The sequence below is a fragment of the Panthera tigris genome, chromosome E3, assembly GCF_018350195.1.
Source record: "Panthera tigris isolate Pti1 chromosome E3, P.tigris_Pti1_mat1.1, whole genome shotgun sequence".
In the NCBI taxonomy this organism is placed as follows: Eukaryota; Metazoa; Chordata; class Mammalia; order Carnivora; family Felidae; genus Panthera; species Panthera tigris.
Window position 1 is genome coordinate 19,086,288 of NC_056675.1, and position 16,792 is coordinate 19,103,079.

Here is a 16,792-nt window from a genome sequence, read left to right on the forward strand (position 1 = left end):
CTCCAGGTGAGTGTGCCAGGGGCCGGGGGACACAGAGCCCGGGAGGGACTTTTCCCCTCCTCTCCCGCCCCCTGCCTCATCCTTCCCTTTCTCCTTCCAGATCCAGAAGATGAAAGAAGGAAGTAATCAGTCCTTTTGCCCCTTCTTCCCCGCCCTGATAGTGACGCATCTTCAGGCAGAGCTGTGGCACAGACTCCCACGTGCCCTCCCCGTCCCCCCACCCCCAATGTTTTTCTGTTTATAAACACCATGGTCCCTTTCACTTTTCCAACCCCCTCAACAACCCACCTTCCCTCCCTCCTGCTCTTGGAAAACCTCCCCTCCCCAACCCCACGGGGCTCGCAGGGACAAGGCGACAGACTGAGCTGAGCTGCTTATTTATTGAAAATAAATGACAGAAAAGTCTGGCCTTGCCTCTGTGCACATCTTGGGGCCTGGGTTGGGCCCCTGGGGACAAGCATCTTAGTGTCATGCGGTCCAGAGAGCAGCTGCCCGTCCCGGGGTGCGCGGGTGGAGGGACCCGTGGCCACGCGCCAGAGGCCCCCAGCTGCCGCTCACAGCTCGGCTGTGCGTCGGGGAAGCGATGTGGCTATTACTCTGGCTCAGGAGACGGCGGCAGGAGGACCAGGACCCAGGAGGCAGCATGGCAGCCGGGAGGCCGCAGGGCTAAGCCTGCACCTTTGGTTCCCGGAGGGGGCTGGGACTCCACCCGGGTGTCATCCTTGGGGGCAGGAGGCCAGCCACCCCTGGGAGGAGGCGCTAGAGAGACAGGGAAGCGGCGGCCCCGGCACCTCAACCCTAGGCTTGGAGAGGATGAAGACACTATCCCGAGACCCCCACAGCCCAGGCCTCTTGGTTCAGGAGTGGGGAAAGGCAGTCTCCCCCGGGGTGGGTGGGTGCTAGCCCCTCAGGTGTCCTTGATGTCCCTGATGTCCCTGAGGGGCGCCTCATCCATGATGCTGCGCACTTGCTCCAGACTCTCGGCCTGGCGGATCCGTTCTAGGCGCACCTGTGGGGCCCGGCGAGGCAGGAGAAGGGTGCTTGGCGGGGAAACGTAGCCCCCGCCCCACCTGCCAGCCCTCCAAGGGGCGAGGGCCCGGGACCGGTGCGCCCAGGCGCCCCATCTTCCCAACCCACAGTGAAAGTGGGTCCAGGGGAAGAAATGGGTCCTGACAGAGTGGCCTGATGCAGCGCGGGCTGGGCAGGTGGGGCTGACACAATATGCCACACGTGGCATGCCAGGCTCTGGGCCCAGGACTCCACGTGTCCAAAGACAGACGCACACGGCCTTCAATTTCTTTTGGGCAATAACTCAGAGGAGAGGAGGACGCCGGCCTCGGGAAGAGGAAGGGAACTCCCCTAATCGGAAGGCTGTCCTCGCAGGATCTAGAACAAGCCACCTGGATCATGCCAGCCTGATGGGAAGGGGACACACTGTACCTGCAGGGCCTGGGACAGTCGTACAAAATCCCTCTGCACCTGTTCACTGGTCTCGAGCTCAGCCTGCAGCCGCAGCACCTTGGCCCTCTGTTCTGAGAGGAGGTCCGTGAGCTGGGCCTGGGGGGACAGGACGCAGAGCTGGGGCTGGCACCAGATGGGACGGCGTGCGGCCAAGGAAACAAGATGCCTGGCCAGGGGTGCCCCTTCCACACCGTCCCTGACCCTGACCTCTTCTGTGAGGCCGGAGCCCGGTGGCTACCTCGGGGCCTTCCTGCCACCCGGCCTAAAGGCGACAGAAAGGGCGGGAGAGGCCGGCGGGGGTCTCCACGCTGCCGCCCCTCCCGCCGTCACGGAGTCCGGCCCCGGAGTCCAGCCTCACCTTGCTCTGTTCCTGCTGGATCCGCTCCATCTCCGTCCTCAGGCTGCACAGGGAGGCTGGGAAGTCAGGCAGGGGCCGGACGTCAGGCCCGCACCCTCCCTGCCCTGCCCCCCCCCCCGCGCCCCCCCACCCCCCCACGCCCGGGCCAGGCTCCAGCCCATACTCACCCTCCATCACCTCTGCACGGAAAGGGAAAAAGAGAGGTCAAGGCTTGTTCTTACGTGGTCTCCTCTCTCTCCCCATCTGCTGCCCGGGTGCTCCCCTGTGGGGAGGTCAGCCTCCCCGGGGGCGAGGCCGGGGCGGCTCCCCTCCTCCGCCCTCACCTGTCTCCTCCCGCTGCACCCTCAGCTGGCCCTCCAGGCTGGCCCTGGCCGCAGTCTCCTCCTCCAGCGCCTCCCGGAGCGTCACGATCTCAATCCGGAGGCGCTCAGCCTCGTGCTCCCGGGCCTGCTGCTGGGCCCGCGCCTCCTGCCTCGTGTGGTGCACCAGCTGCTGCAGCTCCTGCAAGGGAGGCCGGTCACCTGCCCGGCGGGCCAGCAGCCCGATGGGGACGGGGCGGGGAAGGGGACAAAGGAACGGCGGGAGGGAACTGAAAAGGGGAAAGGACCCCCGTGGCCGCTCCCAAGGACAGTGGACGGACAGAGCCGGCAGTGAACACGTCACAGCGGCCACACCGCCAGGGCTGGAGGGACCCGCCGGCACGGCGCTGAGGGAAGAAAGTTCCCGAAAATTGCCTAGAGCGGGACACCGTTTTGTAATGCTCGGAAAACAAAAGTTAGCACTGCGCTATTTGGACAGACGCGCATGTAGAACAACAAAAATGATACCAAAAGAGAGCAAGGGAACGACAGGGGATCCACCAGGATCTCAGAGACACTGAGAGTCCCCCACAGTCCCATGGGGACACCCAGTTGTAGGATTACCCTCAGTTCAATCAAAGGTCAGGACGGCAGAAACAGAACCCAGGGGCTTACGGGGGCGCACGGAAGGAGACAGAGGCCGTAGCTCTCAGGGTGGGCAAGGGTTCCGGGTGACCTTCAGGTTCCTAATGAACTCGGTCCACAGAGCCACGCACAACTTGGCGAACACAGTCAACGAACACAGCTTGGTAATAAACCAAGATGACGATGAATTCAGTTTTGTGGCTCTCACTTCAAAATAACAAACCAGGGGCGCCTGGGTGCCTCAGCCGGTTAGGCGTCCAACTTCAGCTCAGGTCGTGATCTCACAGTTCGTGAGTTCGAGCCCCACGTCGGGCTCCGTGCTGACAGCTCGGAGCCTGGAGCCTGCTTCAGGTTCTGTGTCTCCCTCTCTCTCTGCCCTCCCCCACTCTCGCTCTGTCTCTCTCTCTCTCTCTCAAAAATAAACATTAAAAAATTAAAAAACAACAACAACAACAACAACAACAACAGTCAAATCACTGCCTCCTTCGCGTCAAGCGCTCTGCAACTCATCTTCTCTTTACACCGAGGCTGGGAAGGGGGTATGGTCCCAGGCCAATGCTCTGCTATGCGTGGAGGATAAGGGCCAGCAGGGTGGCCCCCGGGCTGTCAGCACCCACACTCCCCTTACCGGCACCAAGCTGGGCAGTGACTCCTCGTGACCCTCATCCTGCTCCAGGCCCCGGGGGGCTGAAGACAGCGGCTGCTCGGCCCGGAGTCCTTGGTTTTCCTCAGTCAGCCGCTTTACCTCGTGGCTCAGGCACTTGTGTGATGTGGCCAGCTCTGCCTGGGGATGCATAGTCAGTAGGAGGGGGATGAGGGGGACAGGGTGTCGCCAGAGCCCCGTGAGGCCAAACCCTGACCCCCCCCTCCTGACACCCTCCGCTGCTGAGAAAGGAAGAAGCACCCTTTATTAAGTGCCTTTGGCGCCCAAGCTTCTTATACACTCTTCTTTTAATTTTTTTTTTTTGAGAGAGCATGAATGGGAAGGGGCAGAGAGAGACAGAGAGACAGGCAGACAGAATCCCTAGCAGGCTCCGCACCATCAGCACAGAGCCCGATGTGGGGCTCGAACTCACAAACCGTGAGATCACGGCCAGAGCCGAAATCAGGAGTCAGATGCTCAACCGACCGAGCCACCCAGGCATCCCCTTTATACACCTGCCTCGGTGGCTTGGAGGTCACAAGTGGCGGGCCACCTCGAGTGTTTTATTTGGTCCGTACTTTTTTTGGGTTGTTTTTAAGCTTCAATTAGGTGCCAACTTTAGGGGCGCCTGGGTGGCTCAGTCGGCTAAGTGTCTGACTTCAGCTCGGGTCATGATCTTGCGGCTCATGGGTTCGAGCCCCCCGTGAAGCTCTGTGCTGACAGCTTGGAGCCTGGAGCCCGCTTCCGATTCCGTGTCTCCCTCCCTCTCTGCCCTTCCCCCACGTGCGCATGCACACGCGCGCGCGCTCTCTCTCTCAAAAATAAACGTTAAAAAAATTTTTTTTAATTAGTTGTCAACTTTAAACGTCAGGAGACAGCACGCAAATACCCAGGCTTCTGGCTTCTCTTGACAAATCAGAAAACCTGGCAGCACCGAGCCCGCATTCCCATGTGGCTCCGGTCACAGAGCCGAGGGGCAGCGGCGCCCTTTGCGGTCCTCTCGGCTCGGCCACAGCGCGCCTTCCTGTCTACACCTGGCCCGGGAGAATCACGTACGTCTCCCGGCTGGGCTCGGGGAGTATCCGGTTCTGCAAGCCTTGCTTTTAAGCCGCACGACTGTGCACGCCAGGTCCCACCATCTCGATTTCAAGGAGCCGAGGCAGAGGCTCCAAGCTCGTGGGGTCGGCTCAGGATCACCGAGCTGGTGCGTGGGGGGCCCCGTGCGAACGCAGAACGCTTGCTCTGACCGCAGCGCCCGGTGCCCTGGAAACCCTTGGCGCGCCCGACCGACACCAACACCAACTCCAGGGCACAGCCTGAGCCGCCGGGGGGCGGGGCAGGACAGGTGCCTTGACCTTTCCACGTGCCCCTCTCGGCCAATCCCCGTCACACTCCTCTCCCTCGTGCCCGGCCCCCAGCCCTCACCATCTGCAGCTGAACCCGCTCCTGGGCCTGGCTCACGGTCCCCTGCAGGGTCCGCAGCAGCTGCTCTGAGTTCTGGACCTGGGCCAGGAGCACTTGCATCTGTGGGTGGAAGGAGGTGAGGGTGGGGTCGGGGCCGGGAGGCAGGCCGCCGCCGGGGGGGCCCTGCCGGGGCCGCGGCAGAGCGGGGCCCACCTGCTTGGCGCAGTCCTCGTTGCTCCGTCTCAGACCCTCCTGCAGCTCGTCCCGCTCTCGGCTGATGCTCTCCAGGTCCTTCTGCAGCTGCCGGCCCTGCCGCGGATGCCGGCCTCGGTCTCAGCCTCCGAGCGGAGGCCTGCCCTCCTCACCATGCCCCTCGGGCCTGCCTTCTACATCTCGGTGGGGTGAGGGCCGGGGGGGGGGGGGGGGCGGGCATCTCTCAACCGGCCACCCTGCCTCTGTTGCCTGAGCCCCAGTTCGAGCTCCAGGGGTGGACACAGGGGGTGCCCGGGGAGCATCCGGGGAAGGGGGAGGTGGATGCGAGCGCGTGGGCAGGCCGCTCCGCCCCCTCCACTCACCTCCATTTGCAGCTGCTCCCACTGGTTGTCCGGGACGAGCTGGTAACCAGGAGGGGGCAGGTAGATGCCCTCGGGGACCAGGGTGCCCGTGGACACCAGAGAGGCGGTCTCTTCCTGCTCGGGGCTCGGGCCCTGGCGGCTGCGGGGCAGGGACGTGCTGCCGGCCCCGCCACCGAGGGAGAAGGAAGAGATGGAAGCGCTATCGTCACAGTTGTGGGCGAAGGCTTCGGCCGCCGCACCCCCGTCTCCACTCAGCTCCTCGAGAGGCTCCAGCGGGGGCGACGGGTCCCGGGACAGGGGCAGCAACTCCGCGGAGCCGTGTAAGGAAGGGGGAGGCCGGGGCCGTCCCTAGGGGAAGGGGCAGGGAAGAGGCTGGGGGGCCGGGGTCCTGCGGCGCCCCCTCTTCCCGCAGCAACCCCCCGGCCGCCCCCGCACCTGGATCTCTTGAATGAGCTCCTCCGCCCTGAGCAGCTTCGCCTTCAGCTCCTCAATCTCCTGCTCCATGGGCAGCACGATCTCCCGAAGCTTCTCCGAGTCCTCGTGGGCCTGCAGGAAGGGAGGTTGGGCAGCAGCCGTCCCCCTCCCGACTACTGGACCCCTAGGGTCTGTTCCGAGCCTCCTCTCCAAGCTCGTCGGCCCTTCTAATCCTCCCAAGAGGGTGCCGGGCCTCCCCATTTTAAAGAGAAAAACACAGAGGCCCCGGGAGCTTATGCGACTTGCCCAGGTCACACGGCAGGTAAAGAAGCCAAAGTCGCGACTATCTTCCTGGTACCCACTCGCTCGTTCTCTCCTTCCCCGACATCCACTTTCAGTTGTTTCTTTTATCACAGAAGCTTGCATTTATAGTTGGGCGCGTGCCCTAAATCCTACAACACCATCCACATTTCTCACCTTCCCTGTAACTAAGCATGGCCACTCGACCAAGCTCCAGCAAAGGAGATGTAAATGCAAACTTCCAGGGCAACTCCTTAAAGGGAGAGGGTGGGCTTTTCTTTACTCCCCCCCCTCCTCCTCGCCGGGTAGAATGTGGACATAATGGCTGGCACTCCAGCAGTCATCTTGGGCCATGAGGCAATAAGCTACCTACGGCAAGACAGGTAACCTAAAAGGAATCTGGGTTCCTAGTGACTTGTTGACCCGGCATCAGTCCTAGAATGTCTACCTGTGGACTGTAAGGAAAATAAATTTCTATCTTATTTAAGCCACTGTTGGTTTGGGTTTTCAAATTTCATCCTAACTTGTACGTCCTTTAGTCCCATCACCCCCACATTGCTAGCAATTTCTTTTTGGTCTGCTTTCAGGTTTGGGATCCTGCTGAACCTGCACAGCCAAGGCAATGGTCTCTGGCCATCCCTGAATGTCACACAGGCTCCTCTATCCGAGTACAGCCAAATCTGAACCACTCACGACAACACTTCTCCTCCTCTGGGCTTTAGGTCACCTACCCAGCTGTCCAAGACTGAAATCTGCCGGTTACCCATCCGCTTCCAATCCATGCCATTTCCGCCTCTTGAATCACTCAAAATCCTGTCTCAAGCAAGCTCAGCTTAACCCTCCAAATCCCTTGCGGGAACAGTTGCAACAGGCCGGGGAGGCCCGCGTGGCCCAGACAGAACACTTCGGTCCCATCTGAAGCCCGGGAGTATACGCTGTGCGGATGCCGTGCGTTGGGTGGACGACGGCAGGACGCAGGAGGCGGGCCGGGGCTGAACTGCCATGTCTCTAGGCCCCCTGTGCTTCTGCTCGCCGCACCAGGCCTCCACCCTGCAGAGCCCTCTCCCTCACCGCCCTGTGTAGCTGCTCCCCAGCAACACTCGAGCACGAGCAGCAGCCTCTGCCTGCAAGCCGTGCGTCACAAGCCTCCTTTCTTGGACTCCTATTTTGATTTTGTCTTTCTACCCAGGCCGGTTACTACACTTCCCGAGCCTCAGTTTCCTCGTGCATGAAATGAGGGAACGATGCGAATTTGCTTTGAAAGATCAGCAAATCAGCTCCCACCCCCTGTTAATGACACCAGTAGTAATGGGGGGGGGGGGGCCGATGCGCCGTAGAGATTAAGAACAAAAACCAGACCGCCTAGACAAACATTTTAGAACCAGACTGCCTAGGTTTTGAAATTCCCACTCTGCTTTTTTTATGCGCACAGCCTGGGGAGACCCACTGAACTCCTTCAAACCTCACCTTACTCATCTGTGAAATGGGTCTAACGGAGCTCTCTTTCAGGGGAAAGACGGGGTCTGGCCCGCAGTTATCACAGTGCCTTGTGTGTGAAAGCTGTCCTGAAGTGTCAGCTCCCTTCCGCCTACACGATCTCCTTCATTTTGGAGGTAAACAAACCTGGCCAGCCCTCCAGAAAGTGGCAGGGCCAGGACCTTGCCAAGTCTGGAGCCAGTACATGCCACACCCAGAATTATGACTGGGTGCCCTGCTCCCAACGATCTGCCCGACAATCCCTGTGCCCCGTGGTCACCTTGACTGCCTCAGCATCTTTCTATATCCCGGGGCCGGGGGAGGTCACCCCAACCTTTTCCATCTGCTTCTCCAAGGAGTCCAGGGGGTGAGCCCGGGACAGCAGCTGCTTCAGGCGCCCCAGCTCCCGCTCCTTCTCCTCACAGTCCTGCTGCTGCTGCTGCTTCAGAGAAGTGATCTGGGCTTCATAGCTGCTGATGGAGTCTGGAGGGGCAGGAAGGGCAGCGGAGAGGGAGGGTCAGCGCGCTGGCCCTCCCTGGGGGTGAGGACGGGGTGCTCTATCACTGCCGCTCTCTGCGAGGCAATTCACCGCAGCGATGGAGACTGTGGGCTCTGTGGACAGACGGCCCCGGGTCGTGAGCCTCTGCGCCGGGGTCCTCTGCCGCAAAGCGGGGACACTACGATTACCCCGCTGGGTTATCAAATGAAATGACACCTGGAAGGTGTTCAGCCCTCCTCCCGGTGCATAACAAATGCTGAAGAGACGATATCTACTCCTGTTAATATGTACCAATAACGATCAACCTCCAACGACAGTAGTACGTTCTTACTCTGGACCAGACTCCGCGTGGGGCTCTGGAACTAGAGAAACGAATCGATCACAAACCCGGACGCCAGAAGCCCACGTTCCGACGGGGAAGGAAGCTGCGGAAATAGTGACAAAGCAGCGGGAGAACATCCCCAAGAAGACCACTCCGGGGTTTGTGGATCCTAGAGCACGGAGCTCTTCACTCCGCCTGCCTGGCCACGAGAGGACACCAGCAGGTGGCGGAAAGAAGGACACATTAGCACAGCACCGGTGCCAGCAGAGGCTCAGAGGTGGGAAAGTAGATGGTGTATCGGGGGCACGGTGGGCATGTCGCAAGAGCTGGGGTGAAGGCCCCCGCAGAGACGTGCTGGAAAGCGGGGACAGGGTGCCAGGGGATGGCTCTTGAGACCGTGCACGCCCTACCAAGGGGTTCGGATTTATCCTACAGGTCAGTGGGAGGTAGAGGTGATGGTGGGTGGAATGGGGCCACTTTTTAATTTTTTTTTTTTTAAGCGTTTTTTAAAAAGGCTTTTTAAAAACCTTTTATGTGAGGGGCGTCTGGGTGGCTCTGTCAGTTAAGCGTCCGACTTCGGCTCAGGCCACGATCTCACAGTTCGTGAGTTCGGGCCCCGCGTCGGGCTCTGTGCTGACAGCACGGAGCCTGCTTGGGATTCTCTCTCTCTGCCCCTCTCCGACAAAAAAAATAAACTTAAAAAAAAAAAAAAAAAGTACTTAACTCAGAGCCTGGCCCACAGTAAGTGTTCAATAAACGTTAACTAGGATGATGATCGTGACTGTGACAACTACAGGTGTGCCCCACTTTTCAAAAGTTCACATTATACCACTTTGTTTTTACAATAATCCTACATTACTACCTGCTTTTACCAGGAGAAATCAAAGATTTTCACTTTTACAAAAAATAAATAAACAAATAAAACAGACAAAAAGTGAAAACAGCGTGTAGTGTTTGTTTTACAGGGATCCGTGGCAGAGGCAGCACATATCTGGAACAGCAAGATGGCCCCAGCAAGCTCCCAGGGCACTACACTCAGCCTCTGGGGGCATCAAAGCTTCGAACTGTGTCTATGGTCATCCGTGCTTTTATCTCCATTTATTTTGGGCATTCATTAGCCAAATGTCTCCTACAGGATCAGAAAAGCCTAAGAGGGGCTATTTTTTGGGTCTGGGACCACTCGAACAATTTTCCACGTCAATTAATGGTAATTGTTTCTTCACTTTACATGCTATTTTGGCTTAGAAAATTTCCATTGGAATGCTCTACTTTTATATAGTGGGGGAAACCTGTATTATCATATTTAGGACACCCTTGGTTTCTCTTATACAGACAGGAAGTTTTATTTTTTATTGTTTTTAATGTTTATTTATATTTGGGAGAGAGAGAGAGAGACAGAGCATGAGTTGGGGAGGGGCAGAGAGAGAAAGGGAGACACAGAATCCGAAGCAGGCTCCAGGCTCTGAGCTGTCAGCACAGAGCCCGACACGGGGCTGGAACTCACAAACCGCGAGATTATGACCTGAGCCAAAGTTGGACACCCAAATGACTGAGCCACCCAGGCACCCCTCTTTTATTTTTTACTTACTTATTTTTTTTAGACGTATTTATTTTAGTAATCCTATACCCAACGTGGGGTTCAAACAACCCTGAGACCAAGAATCACATGTTCTAGGGCACCTGGATGACTCGGGTGGTTAAGCGTCTGATTCTTGGTATGGGCTCAGGTCATGAGCTCACAGTTCCTGCAATCAGATCGGGCCCTGCGTTGGGCTCTGTGCTGAAAGCACGGAGCCTGCTTGGGATTCTCTGTCTCCTTCCCTCTCTGCCCCTCCCCAGCTCGCTCTCTCTCTCTCTCCCAAAAGAAATAAATGAACTTCAAAAAAAAAAAAAAAAAAAAAAGTCACATGTTCTACCAACTGAGTCAACCAGGTACCATGGAAGTTTCTTTTATTATTCTTTAAACAATTTTTTGATATTTACATTTCGAGAGAGAGAGAGAGCAAAAAAAAGGGGGACACAAAATCTGAAACAGGCTCCAGGCTCTGAGCTGTCAGCAGAGAGCCTGACATGGGGCTCAAACTCACGAACCATGCACGAGATCATGACCTGAGCTCAAGTCGGACGCTTAACCAACTGAGCCACCCAGGCACCCATCCAGGTATCATGGAAGTTTCTTTTAAAATAAACGTACGCATGGCGCCTGGGTGGCTCAATCAGTTAAGCATCTGACTCCTGATTTCAGCTCAGGTCATGATCTCATGTTTCGTGAATTCACGACCCGTTGCTGTCAGTGTAGAACCTGCTTGCGATCCTCTCTCTCCCTCTCTTTCTCTCTGTCCTTCCCCTGCTCTGGCTCCCTCTCTCTCTCAAAAAAATAAGCAAACTTAAATAAATGTATGCAAGTTTTTACAAAACGGTCTATCTAAAGAACGAATACTAAGTAGATGACAGAGTAGGTTGTATGAGACAGCCATGGCACACAGGTGCTATGTGGACGCCTGAAATGCAGGAAGTACGGCCCCAGAGAAGTCTGGAGCCAGCAGTGGTTGTTAGAAAAGGAAATGACTCGGTGAGATGGGAATTTTAGGAAGTTTACTCTGGAAGCCAATGTCAAGGCCAGACTATAGAGTCGGACCTGTGAGAAGGCCGGAGCACCATCCAGGGGAGCGGTCGAGAGCTTCACTCCAGCAGGGGCCACAGAAGCAGAGGGGTGGGACAGGGCTGGAGACTATTTCAGAGACTCTGGACTCAGACTAGAGAACAAGGGGGAAATAAGAACAGAGGTTGGCAGGGGTGCACCTGGGTGGCTCAGCCGGGTAAGCATCCAACTCCCGCTCGGGTCATGAGCTCGCGGTCCGTGAGTTCGAGCCTTGTGCCGCTCTGTGCTGACAGCTCAGAGCCTGGAGCCTGCTTTGGATTCTGTGTGCCCCCCTCTCTCTGCCCCTCCCCCACTCATGCTCTGTCTCACTCTCTCAAAAATAAATAAACGTTAAACAAAAAAAAAAAAAAAAAAGAACAGAGGCTGGAAGATCTGGGGCCCGGTGAGCTGGTGCATCTCAAGTACAGAGAATGGGAGGTAGGGAGGGAAGTCTGAACATGTGTGAGACAGTGCAAATGTAGGGGTGCTTGAGGAAGGAAGGAAACCGGAGGGTTAGACTCACAGAGACTGGGCCCAGAGAGGAGTCTGAAGCCCAGGGGCTTACATGAGGCCGGTTCCAGGAACTGAAAAGTTGCTCATCTTCAGGGTTGATCAGTCATCGGTGAGGGACAAGAAATGACACCAGGCAAGGGTACAGGCAGAGGCTCGGAGCTAAAGTTAGTGAAGTCACAGAACTGCTTCTAGCACAGGCAGGACCTCTATCCAAATCAGAAAGGGGGACCCCTTCCTCTGGGCCCTTAGGCCTGTCCTGTGCTCGGCAGCCGTGCTAACCTACCCACAGCTTATCTACCCCTTTCTTGTCATGCATTTCCCCTCTTAGGGGGCCGCCAGGGAGTCTGGGAAGAGTCCCTGCCTCACCTTTCAGGATGGCCTGCAGAGAAGCCACCTCCTCTTGGCACTGCCGCTGCACTGCAGCCACAGCCTCCGCCTTCGTGCTCTCGCTCACCTCCGCCACAGCCTTCATGGTCTCCATTTCCGCCAGGGCGCCTGCCAGCTCCGCCCGAAGCCGGCCAAGCTCCTCTGACTCGGCCTCAGCCTTCGAGCCCTCCTGGGAATGGGGGTCCGGCGCTGTGGAGGACAGGGGTCAACTTCTTTTCCCATCACTCCCACGTTCCCCATACCCCAGACTACGAAATCTGCAAGTCCTGCCACCTAGTACCGCAGCCGCGATCCTCGCACCTTCGCCTGGCCCCGCCCCGCTCCCGACCCCGCCTCTTCCTCCGCCTCCTTCTCACCTCGTCGTGCCACGTGCTGCTTGGAGCCCCGCCCACCCCCCCCCCTCTTTTTCCAGGCTAGACCCCTCCCTTCCAACGGCCCCGCCCCTCCCCTCCCCGAACCCCACCTTTCACCTGCCACTGCCCCGCCAGACCACGCCCCCTCCTCCGGTGGCCGCAGGCCCCGCCCCCTCTCTCTCCCGGCGGCGTGGCCCCGCCCCTTTCTCCAGGCTCCCCTCACCACCCCCGTCCCCCGGCTCCGAGCTCGGCCCCGCCTCCGGTTCCGTCGCCCCTCGCGTGCATGGACGCGCCCTCACGTACCGGCCCCCTGTTGCCGTCGCCGGCCATCCTCGCCCGCGACCGCCGGCGCAGCTGCCGCCATCGCCTCCGCGCAAACGGCGGGTTCCAGCACTCCCTGGTGACGGCGCTCACCCCTTCCGGGTCCCCTCGGCTGTTTCCGGATCCGCTCGGCTGTTTCCGGATCGGCCCCGGGCTCCAGGCCCAGGCCGCAGCTGGAGGTTGATTGCCGAGCCTGGGCCGAAGATTTCCGAGCCGGAGCCCGGCCGCGGCTCCAGGCCCCGCCCCTCCCCGCCTTCTTTCCTGGGCAGCGATGTTCGAGAAGGGCGCTTGTCCTTCAAACCCCGAAGTTCTTTCATCAAAGGTCTTCTGGCTTTTCCGCGTGACCTTGGAAACTCTGCTCAAGTTACACCTCCTCGGAGACGCCCGCCGGCCTCAGCCTAAAGAAGGCGAAGCTCTCGCGGTGTCTCCCGAGTCCCGCAGCCAGCCCCTAGATGGGCCCCTGGTCCCCTGCTGCAGATGCCTGGCTTACGTTACAGCGAATTGTAATGTACCCCCTGCCTGTACCTCCGCGGCAGGGCTGGGTCAGCTTAACTTTTCTGGGCGCCGGGGTCCCCTTATCCGTTGGAGAAGTCAGAACCTTCCACGTCCCCACCCCCACCTTGATACTCAACCATTAATCCCCCTTCTAATCCCCCTTCCTCCTGCCAGTGCCTCGCAAATCCCTCTCCTCCCTGGGCCACTGGCCTAAATCAAGGTCTCTTTATCTATGAACTTGGCCACCGGCGACCTGACATCTTCCCTTAGACGGTGACGGGTGACCGGCAGCTCAAACAAGTGCAGTTTCCTGATTCCCGTTCTCCCAAACCCGTTTCTCCCGCTGTGGAGTACATTCCAGGAGCCTCCAAGTCCTGGAAGCTCTACCTCCAAAGGACAGTATTCCAGAAGGTCTCCCTTTTTTCTTCAGCCCCACCACCTATCTCCCGAACTTCCACAATGCCTCCTAACTGTTCCCCTGTGTCGCCTTTTGGCTCCTTCAGTTAATTCTCAAAGCAATTAGAGTGATCTTTGCAAAACCGATATGCCATCCCTGTTTAAAATCTTCTAGAAAATTACGATTTGAAAATGGGCGAAGGACAGGAATAGACATTTCACTGAGGTCAGAGATGGGAAATCTATGCATGAAAAGATGTTCAACATCGTTAGCCATTAGGGAAATGCAAATTAAGACCACAAGGAGATAATCACTACACGCCTCCCAGGATGGCTTAATTTATTAAATTTAAAAAGAGTGATAGGGGCGCCTGGGTGGCGCAGTCGGTTAGGCGTCCGACTTCGGCCAGGTCACGATCTCGCGGTCCGTGGGTTCGAGCCCCGCGACAGGCTCTGGACTGATGGCTCGGAGCCTGGAGCCTGTTTCCGATTCTGTGTCTCCCTCTCTCTCTGCCCTTCCCCCGTTCATGCTCTGTCTCTCTCTGTCCCAAAAATAAATAAAAAACGTTGAAAAAAAATTTTTTTTTAAAAAAGAGTGATAATACCAAATGCAGGTACGTATACGGAAAAACTGTAGTTCTCTTGCATTCCTGATGGGAAATGCAAACGGTATAGCCTCTCTGGAAAAGAGTGTGATGGTTTCTGGGGTGCCTGACTGGCTCAGTTGGATGAGCATGTGACTCTTGATCTTGGGGTCCCAAGCTCAAGCCCCATGTTGGGTGTAGAGATTAAACAAACTTAAAAAAAAAAAGTGTGACAGTTTTCTTTCTTTATTTACTTTGAGAGAGAGTGGGGGAGGGACAGAGAGAGAGAGAGAGAGAGGGAGAGAGAATCCCAACCAGGCTTCACACTTCAGCGCAGAGCCAGATGTTCAGCTCAGTCCCACGAACCTCGAGATCATGACCTGAGTTGAAATTGAGTGGGACGCTCAACCAACTGAGCCACCCAGGTGCCCCAGGAATATGACAGTTTCTAATGAAACTAAACATCTTATTTGAACACACCAAGCTGTTCCCCACCTCAGAAGACACCTCCTCGGTGAGGCCTTCCCTCACCATCCTGTCTCAAGTAGGTCCCTCTATCACCTGTCTGCCATTAGATGATTTCTTACCATCTGAAATTGTTTATTGATTAACTTGTTTATTACCTGTCCCCCTTTACCCTTCCAGGTCCCCAAAACTTGAATCAAAGCTCCATGGGGTTGGGAACTTTGTCTAGTCCCTTGCTATTTCGCCAGCACCTGGCACAGTACCTGATTTAGAAAACAAAACAAACAAAAAAAACACACATAGTAAACATTTGGTGAATAAACAAATGAATGAACACTTTCCTTACTGATCTCTCTGGCTTCCGTCTCATCTCCCCTCCACCCTGCAGCCAGGGGGAGTTTTAGAAAATGCAAATCTGGCCAGGTTAGGGGCTCCTGGCTGGCTCAGTGGGAGGAGTGTGAGACTCTTGATCTCGGGGTCGTGAGTTTGAGTCCCAAGTTGGATGTAGAGATTACTAAATAGACAAACAAACTTAAAAAAAAAATCTGGGGGCACCTAGGTGGCTCAGTTGGTTAAGCGTCCAACTCTTGGTTTCCAGCTCAGGTCATGATCTCGTGGTTCATGAGTTCGAGCTCTGCATTGGGCTCTGTGCTGAGCTCCCGTTGGGGTTTTTCTCTCTGTCTCCCTCTCTCTCTCTCTCTCTCTCTCTCTCTCTCTCTCTCTCTCAAAAATGAGTAAACTTAAAAAAAAAAAAAGAGTATTAAAAAAAAATCAGGCCAGGTTAACTCCTGCTTATAAATCCCAAGCAGTTTACTGCCCTCAAATTCCCTCTGTGTGTGGCAGAGTAGCTCGGGAAGGAAATGAAATGGGGACTATAAATAAGGCTCCAGTCAACTGTCAGGCTTGGATTTTATCCTGAGGCCCTGGGAGCCTTTGCAGGGTATTGAGCAGGAGGAGCACATGACTAATACCAAGGAAGTTCTTTCTGTGTAGAGTGTAGGTAAAGAGCAAAAGATAGAAGACAGCTCACAAAGGAGGCTATTGAATTGGTTCTGGTTGGGAAGGGAAGAGCCCCCAAAGAGGAGGAAGTTGATTCTAGAAATACTTAGGATGAAAACGGACTAGCCCTGGTGACTGAGTGCATGAGAGAGAAGTGAAGAGAAAGTTTTCTTTTACTCTTCCTAATTTCCTTTTGTTGTTTTTGTCTTACCAGCAAAAAACGGTTTACTTGGGAATAGCAGACAATTGCAATTCAGGATAAGCAAGGGACAGCAAAAACTATATGCTAGCCCAGCAAATACAGGAGAGGGATGTTATTTTATGGAGAAGAAGAAGTTGGGAGAATCCCAACTGGGCGCCTGGGTGGCTCAGTTGGTTAAGTGTCGGACTCGGATTCCAGCTCAGGTCATGATCTCACGGTTCATGAGAGCCCCGCGTCAGGCCCTGTGCCGACAACTCCGAGCCTGGAGCCCGCTTCAGAATCTGTGACTCTCTCTCTGTCTCTGCCCCTCTCCCGCTCACGCTCTCTGTCTCAAAAAATAAATGTTAAAAAAAAAAAAAGTTGGGAGGGGTTGTATTGAATGAAAATTCGTTGGAGAAGAGCAAGAATTCAGGATGATAATGGTTTCTCTTTGGCTGAGTTGCAGGGATGGTCGATTTCTTGTAGGAGATGTAATGTACATCTTTTCCTGTTGGGGCCTGTGAGGATGATTCTCTCCTGTGGAGGGTTCTTCCCTTGGGTCTGTAATTGACAACGCTTCCTACAATTGAGGTAGAACGGTTATGGTGGAGTGCTCCCCCTTCTGGCCTGGTTTCCCTTCATTAATTTTCACATTTTTATGCAACAGATACTTAATGAGCCCCTACTAGATGCCAGGGAACAAGCCAGTAAAGATTCCTGTTGTTGAAGAGTGAACAGTCTGGGGCAGGAAGTAGTTGAGAGATTAACAAATAAACAAGCGTATTTGGGAATTGGGGCAAACGCTGGGAAAAAAAATAAAACAGGGGTGTGAAATCAAAGGTACCTGGAGGGTCAGGGAAGGCCTCCTTGAGGAAATAACATTTGATCTGAGGCCTGAGGGATAAAAAGGAGCCAGTGAAGTGAAAAGCTGAGGAGCGATCAGGAAGGAAAGCGGCAGGTGCAAAGACTTTGTTTGGAGCGAGGGACAGAGTAGTAGAGGGTTGAGATGGGAAATGGAGGCAGGTGCAGCCTCACTCAGACTTTGGAGGCCATGGTGTGGA

General features: G+C 56.0%; 2 protein-coding genes across 4 annotated transcripts in view; one reads left to right on the top strand and one right to left on the bottom strand.

The window, feature by feature from the left end:
• ATP2A1 (ATPase sarcoplasmic/endoplasmic reticulum Ca2+ transporting 1) overlaps positions 1–259 on the top strand; it is a 15,695-nt gene extending 15,436 nt beyond the window's left edge. For both annotated transcript variants that reach the window (XM_042971021.1, XM_042971020.1), the window contains one exon: positions 101–259. Coding sequence is in view for 1 of the 2 variants with exons in the window: in XM_042971020.1 (XP_042826954.1) it covers positions 101–126 (26 nt within the window). In the remaining variant the exon portion in view is untranslated. The remainder of the gene's footprint in view (positions 1–100) is intronic.
• A 92-nt stretch (positions 260–351) lies between these two features.
• RABEP2 (rabaptin, RAB GTPase binding effector protein 2) lies at positions 352–12,829 on the bottom strand. Of its 2 annotated transcripts, XM_042971028.1 has the most exons (13): positions 12,594–12,814; positions 11,917–12,126; positions 7,910–8,058; positions 5,821–5,931; positions 5,386–5,733; positions 5,024–5,119; positions 4,832–4,930; positions 3,392–3,547; positions 2,143–2,320; positions 1,987–1,998; positions 1,820–1,875; positions 1,441–1,557; positions 352–1,009 (listed from the first exon to the last, which is right to left on the bottom strand). In XM_042971028.1, exons 1-13 carry the CDS (start codon positions 12,652–12,654, stop codon positions 908–910), a joined length of 1,695 nt encoding a protein of 564 aa, XP_042826962.1. In that variant the 5' UTR covers positions 12,655–12,814; the 3' UTR covers positions 352–907. The 2 variants fall into 2 exon arrangements, with proteins under 2 accessions (XP_042826962.1, XP_042826963.1); XM_042971029.1 differs by lacking the exon at positions 352–1,009 and having other exon boundaries at positions 1,510–1,557; positions 1,820–1,862; positions 12,594–12,829.
• Between the last annotated feature and the right edge of the window lie 3,963 nt (positions 12,830–16,792).